The sequence below is a fragment of the Apus apus genome, chromosome 20 (assembly GCF_020740795.1).
Source record: "Apus apus isolate bApuApu2 chromosome 20, bApuApu2.pri.cur, whole genome shotgun sequence".
In the NCBI taxonomy this organism is placed as follows: Eukaryota; Metazoa; Chordata; class Aves; order Apodiformes; family Apodidae; genus Apus; species Apus apus.
In genome coordinates, this window is record NC_067301.1 from 4762187 (window position 1) to 4782649 (window position 20463).

General features: G+C 49.8%; 2 protein-coding genes across 2 annotated transcripts; both read right to left on the minus strand.

Moving 5' to 3' along the window:
- Positions 1–2823: 2823 nt before the first annotated feature.
- CORT (cortistatin) lies at positions 2824–7833 on the minus strand. Its single transcript, XM_051637337.1, has 3 exons — positions 7637–7833; positions 6290–6638; positions 2824–3160 (listed from the first exon to the last, which is right to left on the minus strand). Exons 2-3 carry the CDS (start codon positions 6389–6391, stop codon positions 2945–2947), a joined length of 318 nt encoding a protein of 105 aa, XP_051493297.1. The 5' UTR covers positions 6392–6638; positions 7637–7833; the 3' UTR covers positions 2824–2944.
- A 5847-nt stretch (positions 7834–13680) lies between these two features.
- Positions 13681–20027, minus strand: SRM (spermidine synthase). Its single transcript, XM_051637334.1, has 8 exons — positions 19812–20027; positions 19536–19656; positions 19174–19266; positions 17826–17979; positions 16916–16999; positions 16432–16577; positions 15418–15540; positions 13681–14851 (listed from the first exon to the last, which is right to left on the minus strand). The coding sequence occupies exons 1-8, from the start codon at positions 19952–19954 to the stop codon at positions 14834–14836; spliced, it is 882 nt and encodes a 293-aa protein (XP_051493294.1). The 5' UTR covers positions 19955–20027; the 3' UTR covers positions 13681–14833.
- Between the last annotated feature and the right edge of the window lie 436 nt (positions 20028–20463).

The window sequence follows — 20463 nt, forward strand, 5'->3', positions numbered from 1 at the left end:
CTTGTCCCCATGATAATTTCTTCATTTGCCTGCAGCTTGATGCATAAGCATGAGTTAGCTGGGGGCTAAAAAAAAAATGGATAAAAAAATTAAAATAGAGTGAATACCACTAGACCGTGCACTGAATTATGTGAAGTCAGCACTGTGTGTTAACTGACTTTAAAAGTTTGCCTTGTAGCATATTTTTAATGTGTCTTTTTCACTTTTTAAAAAATCGAAGAGATAGCTCACAGGTATTATCCACTTCCTCACACACACACAAGTACTCTGAGCCATGAAATGATTTTAAAATGCATCGACTATTACATCTAAAAACCAAATAGCATGCACTTGCTCCCTGCTACTTGACATAAACCATTACAAGACTCCAAATTATTTTGTGAAATTTTAAATAGAAAATGCCTGAATATGACACATTCTCTATAACCCTTTGTTAAATCCCTGACACTGCATCTTATTTACCACGCTACACTCCCTAATATTAAATACCATCATTAGGCAGGATCTCACATTGCTTCAGCCTCAGCACACAGACTTACCAAGGAAACTACAACATTAAATCCAACTCAAACACTGATTTCAGCACTGATGAAAGAAGCTGCCTGAACTGTGCTGGCCCTTCTCCACAGCACGTGCACTGGCCATGCAGGCTTCCTGCCTGGTGCTCAGCCAGTGCCTCAGCCCACACTCGCAGGAACCATCTGCAGGGATGAAAGATGAGTTCAACTTCCAAATTTACTTCCAACCTTGAGAATAACCAGGCTACTCTCTCATCCAGGAACCACTAAATAATCCAAGATACATAGCTTGCTGAACAGGCAGTCTCTGTCAGGGGCAATCCCTATGACCATGTGCTGTGGGGTTTCTCATTTTCACTACACGTCGTCTTACGTATTATTATAGCAGACAACATTTAATGGTGGCTAATCAGGCAACACTTACGCAAAAACTTCTAAACACTCGCATCTTGGTTGGTCTTGTACTCCACCACAGGTTTTAGCAACAGTAACAGCTATGATTAGCTCTTACACAGCACTTGTCACCCATGTACCTTCAGAAAAATTATAAAGGGAGACAAGAGCTATTACTCCATTTTAAAGACAGGGAAATTGAGGTATTGAAAGGGTGGTAATGATAAAATCCAAATACCAGCAGCAAAGTGAGGCATAAAACCAGGTCTCCTGAATTTTCACTGGGTGCTCCAGGCAACACAGCTGGAAAGCTCCATATCCCATTACCCATATACTGAGTCGCTGAGTTCCCCCAGCAAGGATCTTATTTTTCATTATGGAGTGAAAAATAAAACAAGCCACAGGGCTCTAACATCTCCTGCAAGCCAGAGACACACAGCCAGAAATTTCTATGGCAAATGGCGCAGTGAAAACACAGCCTGACACAGAGCAAAGTGGCAGCAGCAAGCCAGCCTGCCCTAGGTGCTGCGTGGTTGTATCATTCATTATTGAGGCAGAGTGGGGGAGTTGGAAGCTTTACTTCCACTGTAAGAAAACAGGCTGGCTGCTGATTAATCCAAAATACTGCTGTTGAGATGAAAGACCTCATGGTCACTGGCCTCCAAAAACAAAATCTAAAGGTTTCAGAGCAAGGCACTACAAATAGCTACCTTCCAGTTCTGAGCAGCAGCCAGTCAGGCCTTGGAAACAGGCTCGGGAACATAAAGCTGAAGTCTCCTGGGAGGGGTCACTCCCAGCAGTATAATACAACTTTGAAACTCAACTTGTTAATGCTAAGAAGTAAAGCAAATAATGCAACTGTATTTCTTTTGTGGTTTTTTGGTTGTTTTTTTCTTGTGTTGTTTTTTTTTTGCCAGCATACAAAACCAAGGCATCACCAGTCTCCTTTAAAGAAAAATACCTGTGCTGAACTCACACGTTGGCCTCTTATATCCCCTACGCTACCTCTTAGTTCTAAAACGAAGGTTCAAAAAACTTCTCAGTGAGCAAAATTAAATAAAATAGGCCCTACTACTCACCATACAGCAAATGGCACCCAAGAAGATAAGTAAGAAAAATCAAGTGTTTTGTTGCTGTTTTTTAAGCAAGATGACAAGATACCAAGAAACCATGTGAGAACCAGAGCAGAGTCCCAGCTGCTGGCCCCAGGACGACAGTGGGTTTACTTCAACCAGTTTCAGACGCAGAGCCCAGCATTTCAGATGCATACGCTCCCCCCAGAGCACCTGGGGAATTTCTCAGGATACACCTGCTGTCAAACCAGAAGTAGGCCAGGCCCCCCCGGGCACATCTCCCCCTCCCACGACCCCCACACGATGACCCTGCATCCCCCACCTGCCGAGCTCTGCCTGGCTGCTTCGCTCAGACACCCCCAAGTCACAGCCTGAGTGGAAAAGGAGCAGAGAGGGCCGCTCTCCCACATGCCCGGGACCAAACCACCTTCTAGAGATTGTTCCATGGCACCTTATCTCGCCCGGGGGGCCCTCCCCACGGGACACAGCCCCCAGGCCTCACGCCCCCTGCCCACCCTAGCACTGAGGGGGATGCGTGTACCCACCTTGGTTCCTCGCAGGCCGAGGGAGCAGCTGCAGCGGCTCTAAGGCCGGCTTCATCCCTCCTCCCACCAAAGGGGCTCCTCCCGGCGGAGGGGAGCGCCTCAGCCCCCGCACAGCCCCCGCACAGCCCCCCGAGCCCCCCGCCCCTGCCAGGCCCCTCTCCAAAATGGCCGCCGCCCACTATGGCCGCCGCACAAGATGGCGGCCGCTGCCCAGGCTGCCCGCGCTCCCGCCGCGGCCCCGCACACCCCGCACCGCCCTGCCCTGCCCGGCCCGGAGGGAGGCGGAGACCAGTCCCCGAGGCGCCATGCTTTATTCTCAGGGGTGGAGAAGGAAGGGAGCTTAGAGAACAGGGTGGCCAAGGGGAAGGGCGGGGGGTTGTGACTGGGCGGCCCAGCAGGGCCAGGCTGGGTGGCACTAGCAGGAGGTGAAGGTTTTCCAGAAGAAGTTTTTGCAGGGGGCCTTGCGGTCCCGCTGGGATAGCTGGGCGAGCCGCCCCAGCACCACCCGCTCCTCCTCCAGCTTGCCCTCCTCTTCCACGTCTGGGGAGGCCACCTCACGCCCCACATCCACGCCGTCCAGCAGGCCCGCCAGCATCTTCAGGATGGCATCTTTCCGGACTGTGCTCTGTTCCTGCAGGGGGAAATCAGGGGAAAGTGACAGCCGGAGGCCCTAACCACCATGCCTGTCAAGGCGAGGGTTGCTGCAGGGTGCAGACATCCCCCCTGGAGTCCCTTCTCATTTCCCTGTCTCCCCTGGTGCCCTGGTCCTTGGAGCTGATATTTTCCCCATGAGCAGAACCAGGCTGGAGTTGAGGGCTCTGTGGCTGCCCGGGTCACTCCTCCCATCTCCCGTCCACTGTCCAGCTCGGCCAGCTGGAAGGGGAGAGGCACAAATGCAGTGTTGTAACTGGCAAAGAGCTGCTAACAAATAGACATGGATTGCCTGTGAAGTCCCTTGTTGCCTACACTAATTAAATTTCACTGAATGCCAAACTGCCTTCTCTCCTAGTAAACCCCTGCTCCCTTCTCTGCTCTGGCTGCCCAGCACCCGCTGCAGGAAGCTCAGGGAAGAGGCACAGAGTCCTGAGCAGTGTTAAGCACACCAGGGGCTGCAACCCCCCTGTAAAATGCTGGGAATTAAATGTAATAAAGGGCTGGGCTGGTGGGCAAAGAGACGCCCTAAGTACCTGGAACAAAGTACTTAATCAGTGGAGATAGGCAGCTTGTCTTTTAAGAACAAGAACCCGCATTTCAACAGCCTGACCTTGGGAGAAGACAGAACGAAGGAGTTGTGGAGCCACATCCCTTTGCTATAGCAGCATCCTGCAGTTGGGGCTTGAGGGATTTCTATCAATAACAAGCTGCGAGTGATCTTGTTTCTCTTAACTTTACATCCAGCAATTCTGAGGAACTACCTCTTGCCTGAGCATTCCTGGTCTCTCTGTGACTCATTAGCAGAGACAGCTGGTACTGGACAAGCTGGGACAGATAGTTTGACAGGAACATATTCTGTTTCCCATGCGGGTGGGAATCTTGGAAGCACATTTCCAAGTCACTTCTCACAAATACCATGTTTACTGCTGGGACTGCTGAATCTATCTGCTGGCTCTGTCAGCACCAGCATTCACTAAGGACCACTCAGTGAGCAGCTCAAAAGATGGATAAATACAGGCAGAAGCAATTATTTTGAGTTTACATTACAGGCTGTTTATGGGCATTTTTATATAACTTAGCTCTAGTAACTAACCCTGCTTCCACACAAGAGAAACTGAGGCACAGAAAAATTACATGCTATGATTGTAGCATTAAAAAAAAAAGGATAAAAGCTGATTCCTACTGCTATGCTACAAGTAACAGAAATATCCTAATTAGGGAGATGGACTGGGGAACCCAGTGTGTCTCCTGGGTCATGTCTTACTCAAAGCTTCTTTCCTAGCTGTTAAGTGTTACATTTTGAAATGACTTGCACCAAGCAGAGCCAGAAGCTTCAAACTCGGGGATGGGGAAGGCAAAACTAAGCCTGCTGGTCAGGGCTGCTCCTTCCGCATGATCAGCTGTGACTGTTAGTGAAACGAAGCAGCTCTTCCCTGCACTAATCCACTGTTAACAGCCTTTCTGCTTAGGGGTGTTCCTGAGCTGCAGATCAAAATGCTTTGGCAGCAGCTACAGATCTTAGCAGGGGTGGCTTGTGGCACACCTTGGAGTAGCTGCTCAGTTCCCTGTACTACATCCACCAGTGCGTCAGAACGCGCAGATCTTTCTTCTGCATTGTTAGACATTTCAGGGTGATTTGTACGTAAAATCCCAATATTCTCAAAATACTTGTCTGACTTAACAACAGCAGTGACAGTAGGGACTGGTTCATCAGCATCTAACAATTTTTCAGCTTGCAGAATGCTCCAAAGAGAATCACTATATCTATTATATAATTATTTTGTAAGCAATAGTGTGTAGAAGACTAAGAGTGGTTATGCTTGAATTCATTTTTACCAAAGCCTTATTTACCAATTTATTCCCTACACCTTGTTTCTTTTTCCCCCAGCAGCTAGCATCTGCAGCAGAAAGTTTACTTTTTAAGTACTAGATTTGTTATTGTAAGAATGTACAGCTGAAAGTTTACAGTTATCCCCAGAAGGGTTAATCCCAGCCAGCTGCAGAAGCCCTGATCTCCAGCAGAATGCTAACCCTAGCACCTCACACTGTGTATGTTTCTTTCTTGCAGCCAGTTTTGTTGTTAATGGGATGTGAGCCCACTCCTGAAACATTAAGACACTGATGGATGACCTGGAGCCAACGCTAAGACTGAAAAAATGATGTGGATCTGCACAAAGGAGAGGTTAGTGCCTTTTGAAACCAACACTGGGATCCTTCACTTCTCTGGGTAGCTCCTCTGCAGGACTGAAATACCAGCAGCCTCAAGGATACCTGAACTGGGCTGCCAGAGTGTGGGGTGACTACCCACAGCTCAGAGGAACCTCGGGGATGGCAAGGAAATACAGGTGAGAAAACTGCGGGCGAGGACAAGCAGAACAGGGCACTTGCTTGTGATCATGTTATGCTATGGCTTCTTACCCCTCTGGCCTCTTAGGGAAATAGTCCAAGAAAACAAAGTTATTATAGTGCTATAGCCATTATAATATTAGAGTTTTGCCAGTTGGTAGGATAATTATATTGCTATAATAAGTTCTGCCACTGCATAGAGCTGTGCTGGTCCAGAGTGTAATTATTCTAGCAGAACTATGTCAGTATAACTCCCCTTGTGAATACTACTCTGGAAAAAGCAATTTTATTCTGATATAATTACTTCATTTATTATTCCTCTGTTACTTTCTTACTGAACCCATCTTTTCAACATTTGTCCTTCCCATGAGTCCTATTTAAAATATTATCTCCCCTGATCATTTTACCAATTATGTATCTTTTCTCTCCCTCCCTAGTACTCGGCTTTATTCTCTCATGCTGTACTCTATCAGCAGTATTATTTTCTCCTCTCTGTTCTGTTCTTTTTGCCAGTTTTTGCTTAGCTCAGACTTCACTTTTGCAGCTCTTTGGCATCTGCCCTGGTACCTTTCCTAAATAAATTGATTAGTAAACTGTAGTAATAGTCCATGTGTCAGCATGAAGCTGTAGTTCCTTGGAATAAAGAGAGGTGGAAGAGTTGTTTGCATCAGATAAAGTCTAATTGCCCTCAGTACCCCTCCCCAGCCTGCCCCTGTGCCCCCACCTCACCCAGCTCCTGCACAGGGTGCATTATACTCACCCTGGTGTTCTGTATTGCCAGTCTCTCTTCTCCAGGCAGGGCAGTGGCTCTCACGCTCCACACCAGCAGCAGAACGGACACCAGGCTGGCCACCAGCTGCATGATGTACAGGCTGTGACTACTGTGCTGAATTAGGAAGACTGGGAGAGGGAGCTGTTTCTGGGCTCTCTTCTGCCTCAGACAATGGCTGCAGCCCCTTTATATAGCCCTCCCCCTAGCCCAGTGGGTGACGCAAACAATTAAGTCTATATCAAAGGCAAATTAGACTTTGGAGAGGTTGTTAACACTTGGCTGCTTGAGTGGGATACTTCAGTGCCTCTGGGCTTTCCATGTGCCAGACCTGCAGAGACTGAAGAAGAAAGGGTTTGGGACTCTCCACCTGAGAAACTGTAGGCACTACCTGTGCCTGTCCTAGTTAGCTGAATTCTGCTTGGGAACATAATGTTGGCTAGAATAGGTCACCAGCTTGCACAAACCTCTGGCCAATGCTGGATCATTCAGAGGAAAGAGGTGAAACTTCTGGCCACCAGTACTTAGATATGGGGCTTGGACCCTCAGCCTGCATGTCCAAACAGCTCCAGACTCTGGGGGTATTTGGATCTCAATCTCTGCATCCAGTGATGCATCTCACTGTGGAATGCCAATATGCCTGGCTTTCCCTTCACAGTAACATGGGGACACAGGCTGCAGCTCTGCAGTGATATAATTTGTCTTCCAAATGTACACAAGGCTACCTGGAAGCCAGCTGGAGGTTACTGGGGTTTATTCCTAGTATTCTTTCAATACATCTTGAACCTATCCCAGAAGTATCGATCTACACAGTGAATCCTGACTTGGAGATGTTGAGTTTAAATGTATTAAAGGGAAAACAAAGCACTGAAAGGCTGGTCAGAGCTGGAGCTGCTCTGCTCAGTGAGCCTTCAGAAAAAGGCTTGAGGTATGCTAGCACTGACTGCAGGCTGCCTGGAGTTCAGTTCCTACCATTTCTCATCTCTGGTTAGCAGTTGTTAATAATGCTTCTCCCTTTGCCCAAAATGCTGTCCCACCAGTGAGATTGGTTCGTGGGCCAGCAGAAGGTGCTGTTAAGCACTGCTATCTGCTCTGCATTGTCCCCATCCACTGTCACACCCCTGTGCCATGCAGAGACAGAGCTAAGATCCCATCTCTCCACTAGCCCTTTCTCCAGAAGCACTTGCCTCGGGGCAAGTTCTCTTCTGCCCCTAACAATAAAACAATCAAAAGGTAAATTGTTATCCTAATTTAGCACATAGAAAAACCCCTCAGGGATGCTGTGGCAGAACTAAGAACAGGAGGCAGGAAAACCTGTTCCCCACTTCTACTGCTTACCAAACATTACAGTTCCTGGGAACATCACCATGAAGCTTTGCCTGCAAACAGTCCAGTTCCTAACGCCAGTTCCACCTCCCTGGATGCACTTAAGGGAAAAGATGCCATCACTTCCAGGCATATTTGAAAAGAAATGCTGGATTCCCTCACTGAAAGTCAGGAAGAAAAAAACTTTTCTGAGTCATATGGGCTTACGGGGAAAGATGACAATCTGGCAATTTCTAGAAATGGATTTTCCTCAGAAAACTTTGTAACCTCATTGCTTCTCACCCCCGCCTTGTGAGAGCTTGGCTTCCGCGCCGCCTTCCGATGAAACATTATCTGTTTCCTTTTAAACTGATCTTGCTAGTTTATCAGAATTGCTGTGTTAGCCCTTTGTAATGGATTCTGTCAAACACTTCCCAGCCAGTCTGGGGCTGGAGACAGAGAGCAGTGAAGAAGTATCAGGCTCCAGCAAGCAGACAAATCACAGGGACTTGCCAAATGACCCGTAGCTGATTTGCTCCAGGAGAGGTAAAAGTGGGAAAATAGCAAATGGAGAAAGCACACTTGGTTGATCAAGAGGAACGAAGGGCAGGTACCTGAGAGTGTGAGATGTGCCTGGGCTGACAGGCAGGCAGGAGGTGAATCCCCAACTGTTGGTTATGAGGCAGGACTAAACCTCGTGGGCCTGTTAGCCCCAAAGCTGGACAGACAGCAGCAGCAGCGCAGCAAGGTCTCCATGCTGGGGCCATCTGGTCTAACCAAACTGCTTGTTCTGATAAATATGGTTTTGTTTGCAGCTTTGCCTTCTGAATGAGCTGTTTTCTATAAAGCTTAATTGAGTGAATGGGGTCACAATATGACAATTCTACCAAAAAAGGGATGATGTGCTGAGCTAGGGATTGGCTTCTGGGGAGGCCCACAGGGATGTGAACAGTGACCAGGCTGCCATTACTCTGTCCTGGGAATAAAAGGCAATCATAATTGTCACCCCTTGAGGTGGTTGGCTTTGGAGAGAGAGTTTCTGGTAGCACCAAACCTGGGGCCTGCTGACCAGTACAGTGCAGGGAAAACCTGTGCTGGGCAAGGCTGGATACCTCTTCCCAGCTGGGAGGGAGGGTAAGAGGGACACACCAAAGCACTTACACTCTAATGCCCACAGCCGGACCAGAACTCTGAAACCAAACAAGTTCCTTCTGGGCTCTGCTATGGCATCCCTCAATATCAGATGCCTCTTTTCCAGATTCGTCCAAATTCCCTAGTGCCCTTTCCTTTCCTTACATTCTCTCTGCTGATTCCCTTACATTATTCTGCCCTCCTCAAGTTCTGGTCCTCTGGCCTTGCTACCACCACTGCTGACCAGCTCCCCATCACAGGCTATAGCACCATCTCCTTCTCCACAGGAAGTAAAATAACTGTCGTGATAACATTTGCTCTTTTTAGTAACTGGAAAGAGTTCAACATACAGCACCAGGATTGTTCTTCATTCCTACTGTTCCCTATTCCCTTTTGCATTGACTGACTGACCTTTAAGAAGGCCCCAATTATTAATTTTTGCCAACACTTAAATGCTTATCACTCTGCACAGCAAAGGTTAAAGGTTTTCCCTTGGAGGAATAAACATTCCTGACAAATCTTTCCTTGATTTCCTCTTACAGCTCTGTTGTCTGACTCACCCCTTTAGAAGTCTTCTTCCTTGATGCTCTCTTCTGTCAGGAGCTGCAGATGGTCTGGGTGGGTTTCTGTCACTTTACAGTGAGGGTAGATCTATCTGCAATCAGCATATCCATGTAGACATCCCTGGAAACTTGGTAAGGGTAGGGATGCTCCAGAAGGAAGTCAGCATACAGTAACTGGAAAAGGCCTGGTTATCCAAGGATTTGGGCTCACACCATGGCTTCAGCAGGGATGCAGAGTGGGTTCAGAAGTACAGCAGAATATCCTGACATAATCACATAAGACAACCTGCATCTTTCTGTGATCAAGGGTGCACCAGCAACATGCAATGGGAGAGGATTTTTTTATCTCTTAAGAAAGAGGCCACTGACCTCTTCTCAGTGCACCTGTACAGCAGCAAATATAAAAAAGCCAAGACTACATCTGGCACCAAATGCCACCTTAAGGAATGAGATAGTTTCTCAATTGCTTTCCTCCATGGCCTGCAGAGTTGCCCTCTTCTGCCTGTTTGTTGCCTGTTCTGGGTTCAGATCACCATGTCTTGAAGCATGTAGCAGAATTGCATCAGGCTTCCAGAACAAAGTCTGGATCCCAAAGGTGAAGCACTCAGCTGCAGCTGAAGGAAGGGTTCAAATGCTGCTGCTTTCCTCTCCCTGGAAGCCTCTCTCCCTGCCCTCAAGAGCCCCAAGTTTCAAAGGCCAACGAAGTAAAGCAAGCAATAGTCAGCTGACTGTTGTGAGCCTTCCTGGAAGGGGAAACGAATTGGTTCATGGGCCTGAAATCACAGCTCATTTATCAGGCCAGGCTTGCAGTATTCCCTGGCACTGCACTCCCCAGGGGCTTTGGAGGAGTGTGCAGGTGGCTGTTCAGCCATAGCTCTTCACTAACCCAACAGACCCAGGGAAGAGGCTGCAACAGCCTGCGCTGGAGCCTCCTGCTCTGCTCCTCCCTGGCAAGAGCTGCAAAGTGGGGGCAATACCCCAGGGATGCTGCTGTCAGAGCATGCACGACTACAAGCCTCTTACAGCTCTCTAGGGAGGCTGTGCTGCCTTCTCACTCTGCTGACCCCAGAGGGACTGCAGGATAAAGGGAGGGCGAGTGTAATGCTTCAGTGGTGTGCCCAAACCCTCTTTGTTATTTCAGACTTAAATATTTCAGTCATCCCTCCAAAAATCTTCCTCAAAAATAACTATTTGCTATGCAATACTTCTATTTCAAAACACCTCTGTTTTCCATTGAAAATATTTTGCCTGGCTCCAAGTAGGAAGCACTTCAGGCTGTGAAGCAGCTGAGGATCCTTGAGGTTACAACCCACTGACACATGAACTGACCTCTGTTACACCAGACTTGTCCCCTTGGTGACAAGATTAGCTGGATGAGGCTGGGACAGAAACGTTTCTTTGCCATTTGGATTTCCTGAGGGATTCCATATGCACTGTGCTTTGTGGGAGTCCTGCCCAAAAGGGCTCACCACGGACTTTTAACACACAAGACTGTCAGACTGCCAGCACCACAGAGGGACTGCTCAGCTGGGAGAGCTTTAAACAGGAATTCCAGATGTGGGGTTCTGGTTACTCCCCTCCTACAGCTAAAGGGGGATGAAACCCATGCAGGGTCATCACATCCATCATCTTGCCCTTATCCCTGGCACACAGATTTGGCTTTGTTAAGCAAACTCCTTCCCATTCAGTACAAAGCAGAGGGCAGCCCCCTCTTCAGGGTCTGGCCAGCTCTCCTCTACACCAACCATCATGGAGTGGGTGTCCTTGAAACGCCTGCCACCAAGATCCTTAACGTTCCTAATGATCCTCTCAGTCTTTATCTGCTTCACACATCACTGTGCTATAATTGATGAGATTCCCTGGCTCCAATTCCCCACCCTTTGCATATTTTAAAAGCACTTAACTCCATCCTATACGTGACCAGGGAAGAGCGTCACCTAGAATTCTTGGTATTTAACTTGATAAATTTCTCATCTTACTTTTTAACAACATTGTCTGTCTCTTTTGCTAGGCCTCAGATGCTATTCTTTTGCCCACACTTTTCCCTCTTCTTCCCACACTTTTCCCTCTTCTTCTCCCACCATTTTATCAAAGGAACTTTCCACTCCCTGAACTTGGTGGCACTTGTTAGCACTTTTTTGACTGTTTGCTTACTGAGGCTGCTGTTCTCTGATGAAAGATGAATTGTCATTCTTACTTCAGCAGTCTCTTGCTCCAGCCAAGCTGCATCAATAATTCAGCCAGGCCTCGATAACATTAGCTCTGGATGAATACAACACTCATACCAATTAACTGGCTGAAAGGGCTCAAGAGATACAAGCAAGAGATTTCTCTTAATTTTTTTTAAGCTCCTTTCTGAACTTCTAAAATTGAGTTAGTTCAATGAGTAAAGCGCAGAGCAGGGAGCCTGACACAGTTCAGAAGGCGCCAAGAGGCTTAAACAATTAATGTGCTAAAGCCCATCAGGCTCTGTTCCCTTGCTGGTCTCCACCTGCTCTGACTGATATTACATTGTATGTTGCTTGGGACAAAGCCTATCCCTGCTTATATGCTCCTGGTTTAATAAGATGCTGGAACACGACTGCAGAATGCCTGGACAAACAACATCTTTGTGGATCTTTGCTTATGAACAGCCTTGCTTGATTAGCCTTGAGGAAAAGCCAGCTAAAACTCTGGAAAAGCTACTCAAGGCCTTTAGTTGCCCACTTGGAGACACTGTGAAGATTGCTTTCCAGTGCTCAGCACTCAATTCTACATGAGGCCCCACCAGCTCTCTCCTGTTGGGCATTACCCAAATTGCCAGTCCCTTTTCAATCTCCGCAGGGACCTGCAGCAGAACAGGTCAGACACACACTTGTGGGAGGGATAATCAGTCTGTAGACACAACTGCCTGTCAGATGTCTGCCAGGCCAGATACCATTCCAGAACCTTAAACTGCATGTAGACCTCATGGCACCTCTCAGCACAGGGGTGACTTCTAACAGTCCTCAAGGCTGCTCAGATGGAACTAGCTACGGATGTACAAAAGCTGTTGCTCCCTTTCTTGCTGCACTTGGAGTGCTTAATTCAAGCACAGATCTCTGTCTTCACCTAGTGCAAGGCACTGAAGTGTTTGAAACTGCCTACAAATAACGGTGGTTTGGAATGACTCAAACTGTATATAGGACCCTATGGACTGAGTTTGTGCAACTTGGACAGCAAACATCCTTGTCTTCCTGCTCTCATCACCGGCCACTCACAAAACTTATAAATCTGGAGAGGGCTCAGAGGAAATAGAAGGAATAATTAGCTGTGTGGAAGCTAGTAACAGATCTGAGGAAGCTTTTTTCCTCCTGGGCATTGTTGTACTCACAAAAGGTGAGTGGAAGGCTTGAACTTGTTACTAGTTGGCAGCTGCTCCAACGCCTTCCTGGAGAGAGTGCCAGAGGTAGTTTTCTATCAAGAATGAAGCACTGAATGGCAGCCTCCTTTACTGGTCTGGTCTTTATAGTAAAAATACATGAGTTGAGCAATGAAAATGCCTCAATAGCCCTAACTGATCAGTAGCTGCAGGAGACAGTTAAGCGGCAAAATGGGTGTAATCTCAACAGAAGAATACAAAGGAGATCTGCACCTTAGCAACGCTTTGCAGACCCTAATGACCACCATCCAGCTGTACTGACACTGGTAGTAGAAAGGGGGATTGGGAAAGAAGTGGTGAGTCTGATCACAGAGGGGAGAAAGCAGAAGGTTGGTACTGACACCACAGAAGTCCCTTGCTGCAGGCTCAGGGGCTGTTTGGAGGGTCACAATCATGGTAAAGCCAACCTCTGCATAGGTCTGCTCCTTCTTGTTTCCTCTTATTGCAACACAAGCCAAAAAGCCTCTCAAAAGGAGCTTTTTTGTCCTCTCCTGATGCCACCTAGTGACTGTTCCCAGCCTGTTCAGCTGAGGTTTGGCGTTCGGTTCAGCCCCTAGGAGACCCTGAGCTACTGCAATTTCTGCAGAGGCAAGGAAAGTGCAACCGAGTGGGGCCTGTGGTTGACAGAAAGTACGTGAGGCTAGCAGAGATGGGCAGCTAGGAAACAGTTTGGAAAGCTGTTCCAGAGGCTGCATTGGATGAGAGAATTGTTGGGAAAGAAGGTACTGACTTCTGCAGCATAGAGGATGACAGAAGCTGGAGCTATTAATTATGCAGTCAGGTTACCAGACAAAACATGCAACAGGATGGCTCTTCAGAGCATATTGTGATGGTAACTTGTCATCCCTAGAGGCAAGGGAGACAGGAGGTCAGACCAACTACAAAGCACCCCTGTATATCTTCTGACAAGCACAGCAAACTTTCAGGATCTCTCTTTTCATCCCCACACTCTCCCCAAAGAAGCACACTAACCCACACCGATGTCACCTTAACCAGAGCCGAGTGTTTAATTGATTGCAAGGGAGTGACAACCGCCCAGAGGTTGTGCTGGGAGGACACCCACTGCACAGGGGTGGCACGGAGCCTTGGAAACACAAGTAAGGAAGTGGAGGCAGATCCATCTCACCACAGAGTACAACGAAAAACAACTTAGGCATGTGGGGATTCTGGAGGCAGCATTAGAAGTAACGATGCCCCCTAAGGGCTAGCAAATACCCAGGACTGAGGCATCCCAGCATGACTGAGATGAGAGATTTTTCAGCACAACTGACTCCCCAACATCAGTTCTTCACAGCAGGCAATGGATCTAAGGTTTGTTTTTTAGAGATATATATATTTATATTTTTATATATATATATAAAGCGCCTATCACCGCATTGATAAACATTCTTTGGAACCACTTGGATGGCAGAGGTTAAGAGCAGGAGTCAGCCTGTTAGTACCTCAGCACTTCTGTTCCCAACCAATTTAAATTAAAAAAAAAAAAAAAAAAGCCACAAGACTTTGCTGCCAGCCTGCCTGGTGTTTAATACTGCTACTCCATCGGGGTTGGAGGGAGACCTATTGTGAATGGCAACAGTTGCACTGTGACTTCTCCAGCCGCGCTGCAGAGCAGGGCAGGTGTCTCAGAGGGCAGCGGGACATGAAGGCTCAGACCCGATCCCCGCAAAACGTCTCAGCAGCAGGGAGCTCCTATCAGGAGAGAGCAAGCTAACTTTGGGCACAAAGCTCTCACTCTGTGTGGTTAAGGCTGAGTCAGTGACCCTTCTGGACTCTTCCCAGGTTTCAGAAGATCACCAGACAGAAATACGAATCAGTTATAAATATATCATGTCAGTTGCAGGGAGGGGAGGATTTAGAATGGGTGCAGGGAGGAGAGAAAGGAAAAAGACATCTTACATTTCCAGCACTGGAAAGAACAGTTTTGACCTCACGCAATAAGTCACTGGGCCTTTTCAATAGCCTTATCTGGCTTATGCCCCATCATCTTTAACACATCATCAAAGGGAATGTTGGTTGGCAAAGGGTTAAACAATCCCACACAGTGGAGAGCAAATCTGCAGTCTGCTGGGAAGGTCCCCACCACATCACTGACGATCTCAGGGTCCAACTTGAAGGAAGGAAGCAGCTTCTGTCTCAGACATCACTCAGGGCCTGGAGACAGGCAAAGACAAAAAAGCATCAGGGTAGACCTGCTGCAGCTCCACCAGCAGAAGTACAGCTCTGAAACACAACATGGAACTTGCCTTCATCCCTCAGACACTGAGGTGTTTTTTTCTGGAACCTACAGTTGCAACCCAGAGATGATGGAATGATGCAGACACACAGACTGTCCTTCAAGAAGGCAGGACTAGGCTAGAACATCCTTTCTTTACTCTCTGGTTTGCACTAGAAACCACAACCACATTTTATCTAAGACTTCTGGGGCTTTACAATGGGAAACATCAGTTCTGCAGGTTCTTGGATTTAAGTTTTGTTAGGTGAAGTAGGAGTGATCTGCCCTGAAGGCACGAGACATCAACTCAAAGAACAGTTCCAAACTGAACTCCAGTCTTCCCAGACTGACTCATGCTCTGATACACAAAATGCCATCCTGCTCTGACTTGCTCACAGAAGCTTTTAGAGCTTGCAGGAAATCCTTGCTCCTGTATATTCCCTACTCCTGCCAAAGAAGTCAGACCTTGTCCTTGATGGAGGAGCAGCAGCACAGCCTTGCTTACCTTCCGTGCAAACTCTGGCAGAATGAAAGCTGCCCGATGAATGTCAGAGTTGTAGTATTTCAGACTCCTCTCCTCCACTTGTTGCTGCGAGAGCTGCTGCACAGGCTCCCGGAAATTTGTGTTCTGCAATCAAGAAGCCAGGTAACTCTAACATCAGGGTAAGGAGCGAGAGCCTGCGACAGGCATCCTGATTCCTGGCAGAGGTCCCAGAGGACTCGCAGGGAAACAGACGACTTTCTGTTCTAGCATGAGGTCAAAGGTTCTGCACAGCTCCAGCCCCAAGGGCTGCAGTTTACACTCCTCGTGTGACCAGCCCTTGTTCACAGATGTCAGCGCATGAGGTCAGACTGCGCGTGAGCCACGTGCCAGACGAAGCTGTCAGGCTGTGCCTCAGCATCTCCAAAGCCAAGCTTTTGCTCTCCAGAGCAGAATGCACATCTGTGCTAAGCCAGGCACAGTGCACACTGCCAGGACCCCAGATAAATTAAACATGGCAGCAGAAGTGCTGCTGCCTCCCCAAACCACTGTGGCAGCCGTGTGACAGGCTTGCTGCAATGCAGATGGGGGAGAGAACAGACCTCAGTGGTCTGATAGTTACCATCCCACATCCTAACACTGACTCTCACTTGGAGGCCTCTCTACAAGCAGATCACCAGTCACAAGCTGATTCTTATCAAGCAGGTGCCCACATTAGTACAATCAGCATCAATAAGCCTTAACAGGCTCTGGAAATGGGTAGTGGCTTCCTCCCTTCCAAGTTTCTTGTACTAGAGATGAAACCATGTCCTTCCTAAGGCAAGTGTTACATTACTGGTCAATTCTTCACTTCATTCAGCACTGAACAAGCTGCACTGCAGCTCTGGGCTGATGGAACCAGGGCTCAAGCATGAGTTTAGAGGCCTCACAGCTGGGGGAGCTCAGTGCCACAGCTCAGAGTCAGTAGGACAGCCTGAGGTAGGTCCTGAGGGTGCTTTCAGGGACTGGAAAAGGGCACTTCAGGTGCCTGAAACTCACCGGGTTCTTGCTGCAGAGCATGAAGCCAATCTGCCCGCTGGGATAGGTGGGGATGGTGCAATAGGCATATTCCACAACAGGGAACAGAGACTTGCAGAACTGACGCATCTCCTTAATGAGATCCAGGTGCAGCCACTGGCACTCACCTACAGGGAAGAAGGAAGACAGGATGCAAGGTGAGAGCTGCCCCTTTTCTCTGCACAGGCCTGCGCCAGGTTAACAGTGGTTCCAAGTCCAAACCTGCTCTACTCTGCACAGCTCATGTGGTTTCAAAGGCAAGATAAGACCCTTATGGCAGTTTAACTAAACACAGTCCAGCAGTTAACGAGTTGACGTACACAGATCAAAAACCACTCCTGTACCTGGGAGCTGAAATGGATTTCACTCCCTGCGTCATGTCTCCCCAAGCAGAGAGTCCCTTTGTGCCTCACACTTTGCAGGCACTGATCTGGCATCAGCCTCTGCCCAGAGGCAGCATCCTCACCTTGGCAGCAAAGAATCCCATCTTCTCGCAGGGCTGTCTTCATCAGCTGGTAGTAGGATTCTTTGAATAAACTTTCTGCAGGACCTGGAAGAAAAGTGAGTGATGTGTCTAGAGGGAGACCAAGACAGGAGGCTTCTTGGAGCTTTCAGAATGCCCAGGCTGCACAGGGACTGCACTGAAAAGCAGACATCTCAAATGGCTTTTCAGTGATCACAAGTGTTGGGAGATAATCTGAAAGCATGAAGTTTTGACCCTGGATGAGCCCCAGCCTGCACCTAGCACAGCAAAACTACCAGGATTTGAGCTTTGCTCAATAGCAAGCCCAGGAACTTCATCAGAACAACTCGTAGCAGCTGCCTTCAGTGAGCATTTTTTTAAACTGAACTTCTGCTCCAAACTGCCTTATAGTGATGCGCCTCTGATGACTACAGTACGAGTAAAGGTGACCCAGGCACTTGTTGCAGGTCCCTAACAGGACGTGCCATAACTACATTTGGTACCTCTCTATCTCAGTTTTCCTCGTCCAAAATAAAGCACCCTCACAACAGGCACATTTAGACTAAGTAGCTACACCAAGAGTGCGTGAGCCACTGCTTCACCAGTGGGCACATGTGCAAAGCTGTACTAGCCAGCAGGGTGTTCTATGCCCCATGGGATTGCTGGACTCAAGAATCAAATCTTTGCCAGAAGCAATAGCTGCTGGAGTTGAATTCTGAGGAGAAAAATGTGACTGCTGGCTTGAAGCCTTGCTAATACAATTTTCTGGTCTTCATCCTTCCCCAGAAGCACCAAGACAGTGACAGTCTGTTCACTTGAAAGGAGTCTGGCTAGGCTAGCACTCCTTCCAGAAGGCAGGTGGAAGAGAAAAGGAGCGTGGAAAGCAGTACCCTTTAGTGGCCTGAATTCTTACCCATGGGGTCAGATGAATCCGTGATAATCACATCAAAAGCTTCTTGATTTTGCTTCATGAACTCAAAACCATCTCCTACATGCAAGGTCAGCTTAGCACTGGAATACCCCACTGCCATCCCTGGGAGGTATTTCTTGGATACCTGTATCACATCCTGCAACACAGAGAGCACAAGTGTGTCAGTGGGGGGCTACAAGGAGCTAGTTCTCAGCTACTGTGCAGCTGCAGCTGAAAGAAGAGCACAATGAGTCATTTCCTTCCATGCCTTCAGCACTAATCCAACTCCCCAGCTAGATCCTCCAGAGCTGTCAGCATCTTCAGCCAACAAGCTACACTCAGCCCTTTCCTATGGCCTCCGGGTTCAGTGACACTGTTGGTCTGTCCTTGCCAAACTCAACAAGAAGAACTTTGGAGCTTCAAAAGCTCCCTGAGGAACTCAGAGGATACGATTACAAGGCTGAATGCTCTGTGCTCCTTTTCCCTGCAAACATCACTTGCAGAGGTGATCTCAACTAAAGACTTTTTTTTTTTTCCTTCCTAAATAAAACCATGCCAGCAGGTTTCTGGATGCAAGATGAGAAATATCCCCACCTCTGCTCTGTTACCAATCCCCTCAGAAGATACTTTTTTCTCTAAGATGGTTAGACAGTTATTGCCCTAGGCCCAGCAATTGTACTGAACACTACCAGCTTCTGACAGCTGGCAGAGACAAAAAAATATGCTGGTGTCAGGCAGTGCTTGTTCAAAACCAGGCACATATGCCTACTTAGCTTGGCAGACAGAGCACACAGTCTCATATAGCAGCATTTCCCATCCCTAATAAAGCCTCACTTTGAGAACACAGAACACTTTCTAAAAAAGCAAAATATCAGAACAACCTGACTGAGAGGAAGAAGACCAGCCTACCTATCATGGAAACAAATACCCCCTGCTTATTTCCTGCTTTCAGTCACAGGAGACTGCTCAACAAAGCCACCATCCCCCCCTGGCAGGAGCAGCCTTCTGTTCTCCGTTGGGGGAAAGGGAAAAGCAGCACCTCCACAAAGCCAGAACTCCCCTTCTGCAGATCCCACGCTTGGCCCAGGCTGGCCTGGAAGGGTTTCTACGTATGTGTGTGAAAGAAATCACATGAAAGAGGCAGCCAGCTGCCACGTAGATGACTCGCAAGGCAAAGAGGTGGCGCTGTCAGTGTCACGCCAGCAGAGCCGGCAGCAAAGGCACTCGCCACTGACAAGGGACAGCAGGTGAAGCAGCAGCTCCCGGGGATGCGGTGAAGCAGGGCTGATTTTGGCTGGGCAGCCCGCCCCAAGCCCCGGGGCAGCTCCACGCAGCCGGGAGCCCAACGCACCTCATCGATTTCGCACTGCACCACCGACTCCACGGTTGGGTGTTTCACCACCTCCCGCAGCACTCCTCCATCCCCGCCGCCGATGATCAGCACCTGGGAGGGGAGAGGGCACAGCACCAGCCATCAGTGGGGCGGGCGCAGGGGGGGAACTTTCAAGGCTTGAAACCCTACAACCCCCCGCGATGGTCCTGCCCCGGCTATTAGAGATGCGGGGGCCCAGGGGGGCTGCCTGCCACGCTCTGCCGAGCCCCGGCCCACGGCAGCCGCCGAAGGGGCCGGTCGGGAGCCGCTCTGCGGGTCCCGGGGCCGTACGACGGGCCTCGGCTGGGGAGACGCCGCGGAGAAGGCCGGGGACGACTCACCTTGCGGGGGTTGGGGTGGCTGCAGAGGGGCAGGTTGGCGATCATTTCCTGGTAGGAGAACTCGTCCCGCTCCGTGCACTGGATCACCCCGTCCAGGACCAGGACGTTGCCGTAGGTGGTGCTGGGCAGAGCGGGGAAGGGAGGTTGGAGCCGGCCCGGGGCCCCGCTCCCCCGCCCATTCCCAGCTCCGCCAGGCCCCGCCGCATGGCGCTGGGCGCCGCGGGCCCCCCCCCCCCCGCTCCCCATCCTTCTCCGCCGCCCCGGGCCGCGCCTCACCTGCGGAAGACGAGTATCTCCTGGTACCGGGAGCGCTGGTGGTGCAGAAGCTCCTCCACCTGCAGCGACATGGCCTGTCCGGGCCACAGGCGGCAGGTCTCCCGGAACCAGCCCTCCCGGATCAGCGCCGCGCCCCGCTCCATCCCGCGCCCGCCCGCCCGGCCCCTCACCCGCCGGCGCGGGACCGAGCACACGGGCCCACGCGCCGCCCCGGGCCCGGCCGCCAGCGCGCGCCCTCGCCGCGCTCCCATTGGCTGCCCGCGCGTCGCCGCGCTCCCATTGGTCAAGGCGGCCGTGACGTAAGCGCCAGCGGGGGAGGGCGCCCCGGGCCACGTGAGGCGGCGCCACGAGCGGAGCCGCCCCGGGGGGGGGGGGTGGGAGGACGGGACACCGGGACATCCCCCCCCACCGGGACACGGGGACACCGGGACATCCCCCCCCACCGGCACATCCCCCACCGGCACATCCCCCACCGGGACACCCCCCCCCACCGGGACACCCCGACACCCCCCACCGGGACACCGGGACATGCCCCACCGAGACAACCCCCCCTACCGGGACACCCCCCCCGAACCCCCGGCACAGCCCCCGGCGCCTGCGAATGCGAGACTTAATTTCCGGGGGAGATCAAGTTCCCTGTGGATGTTTAAAG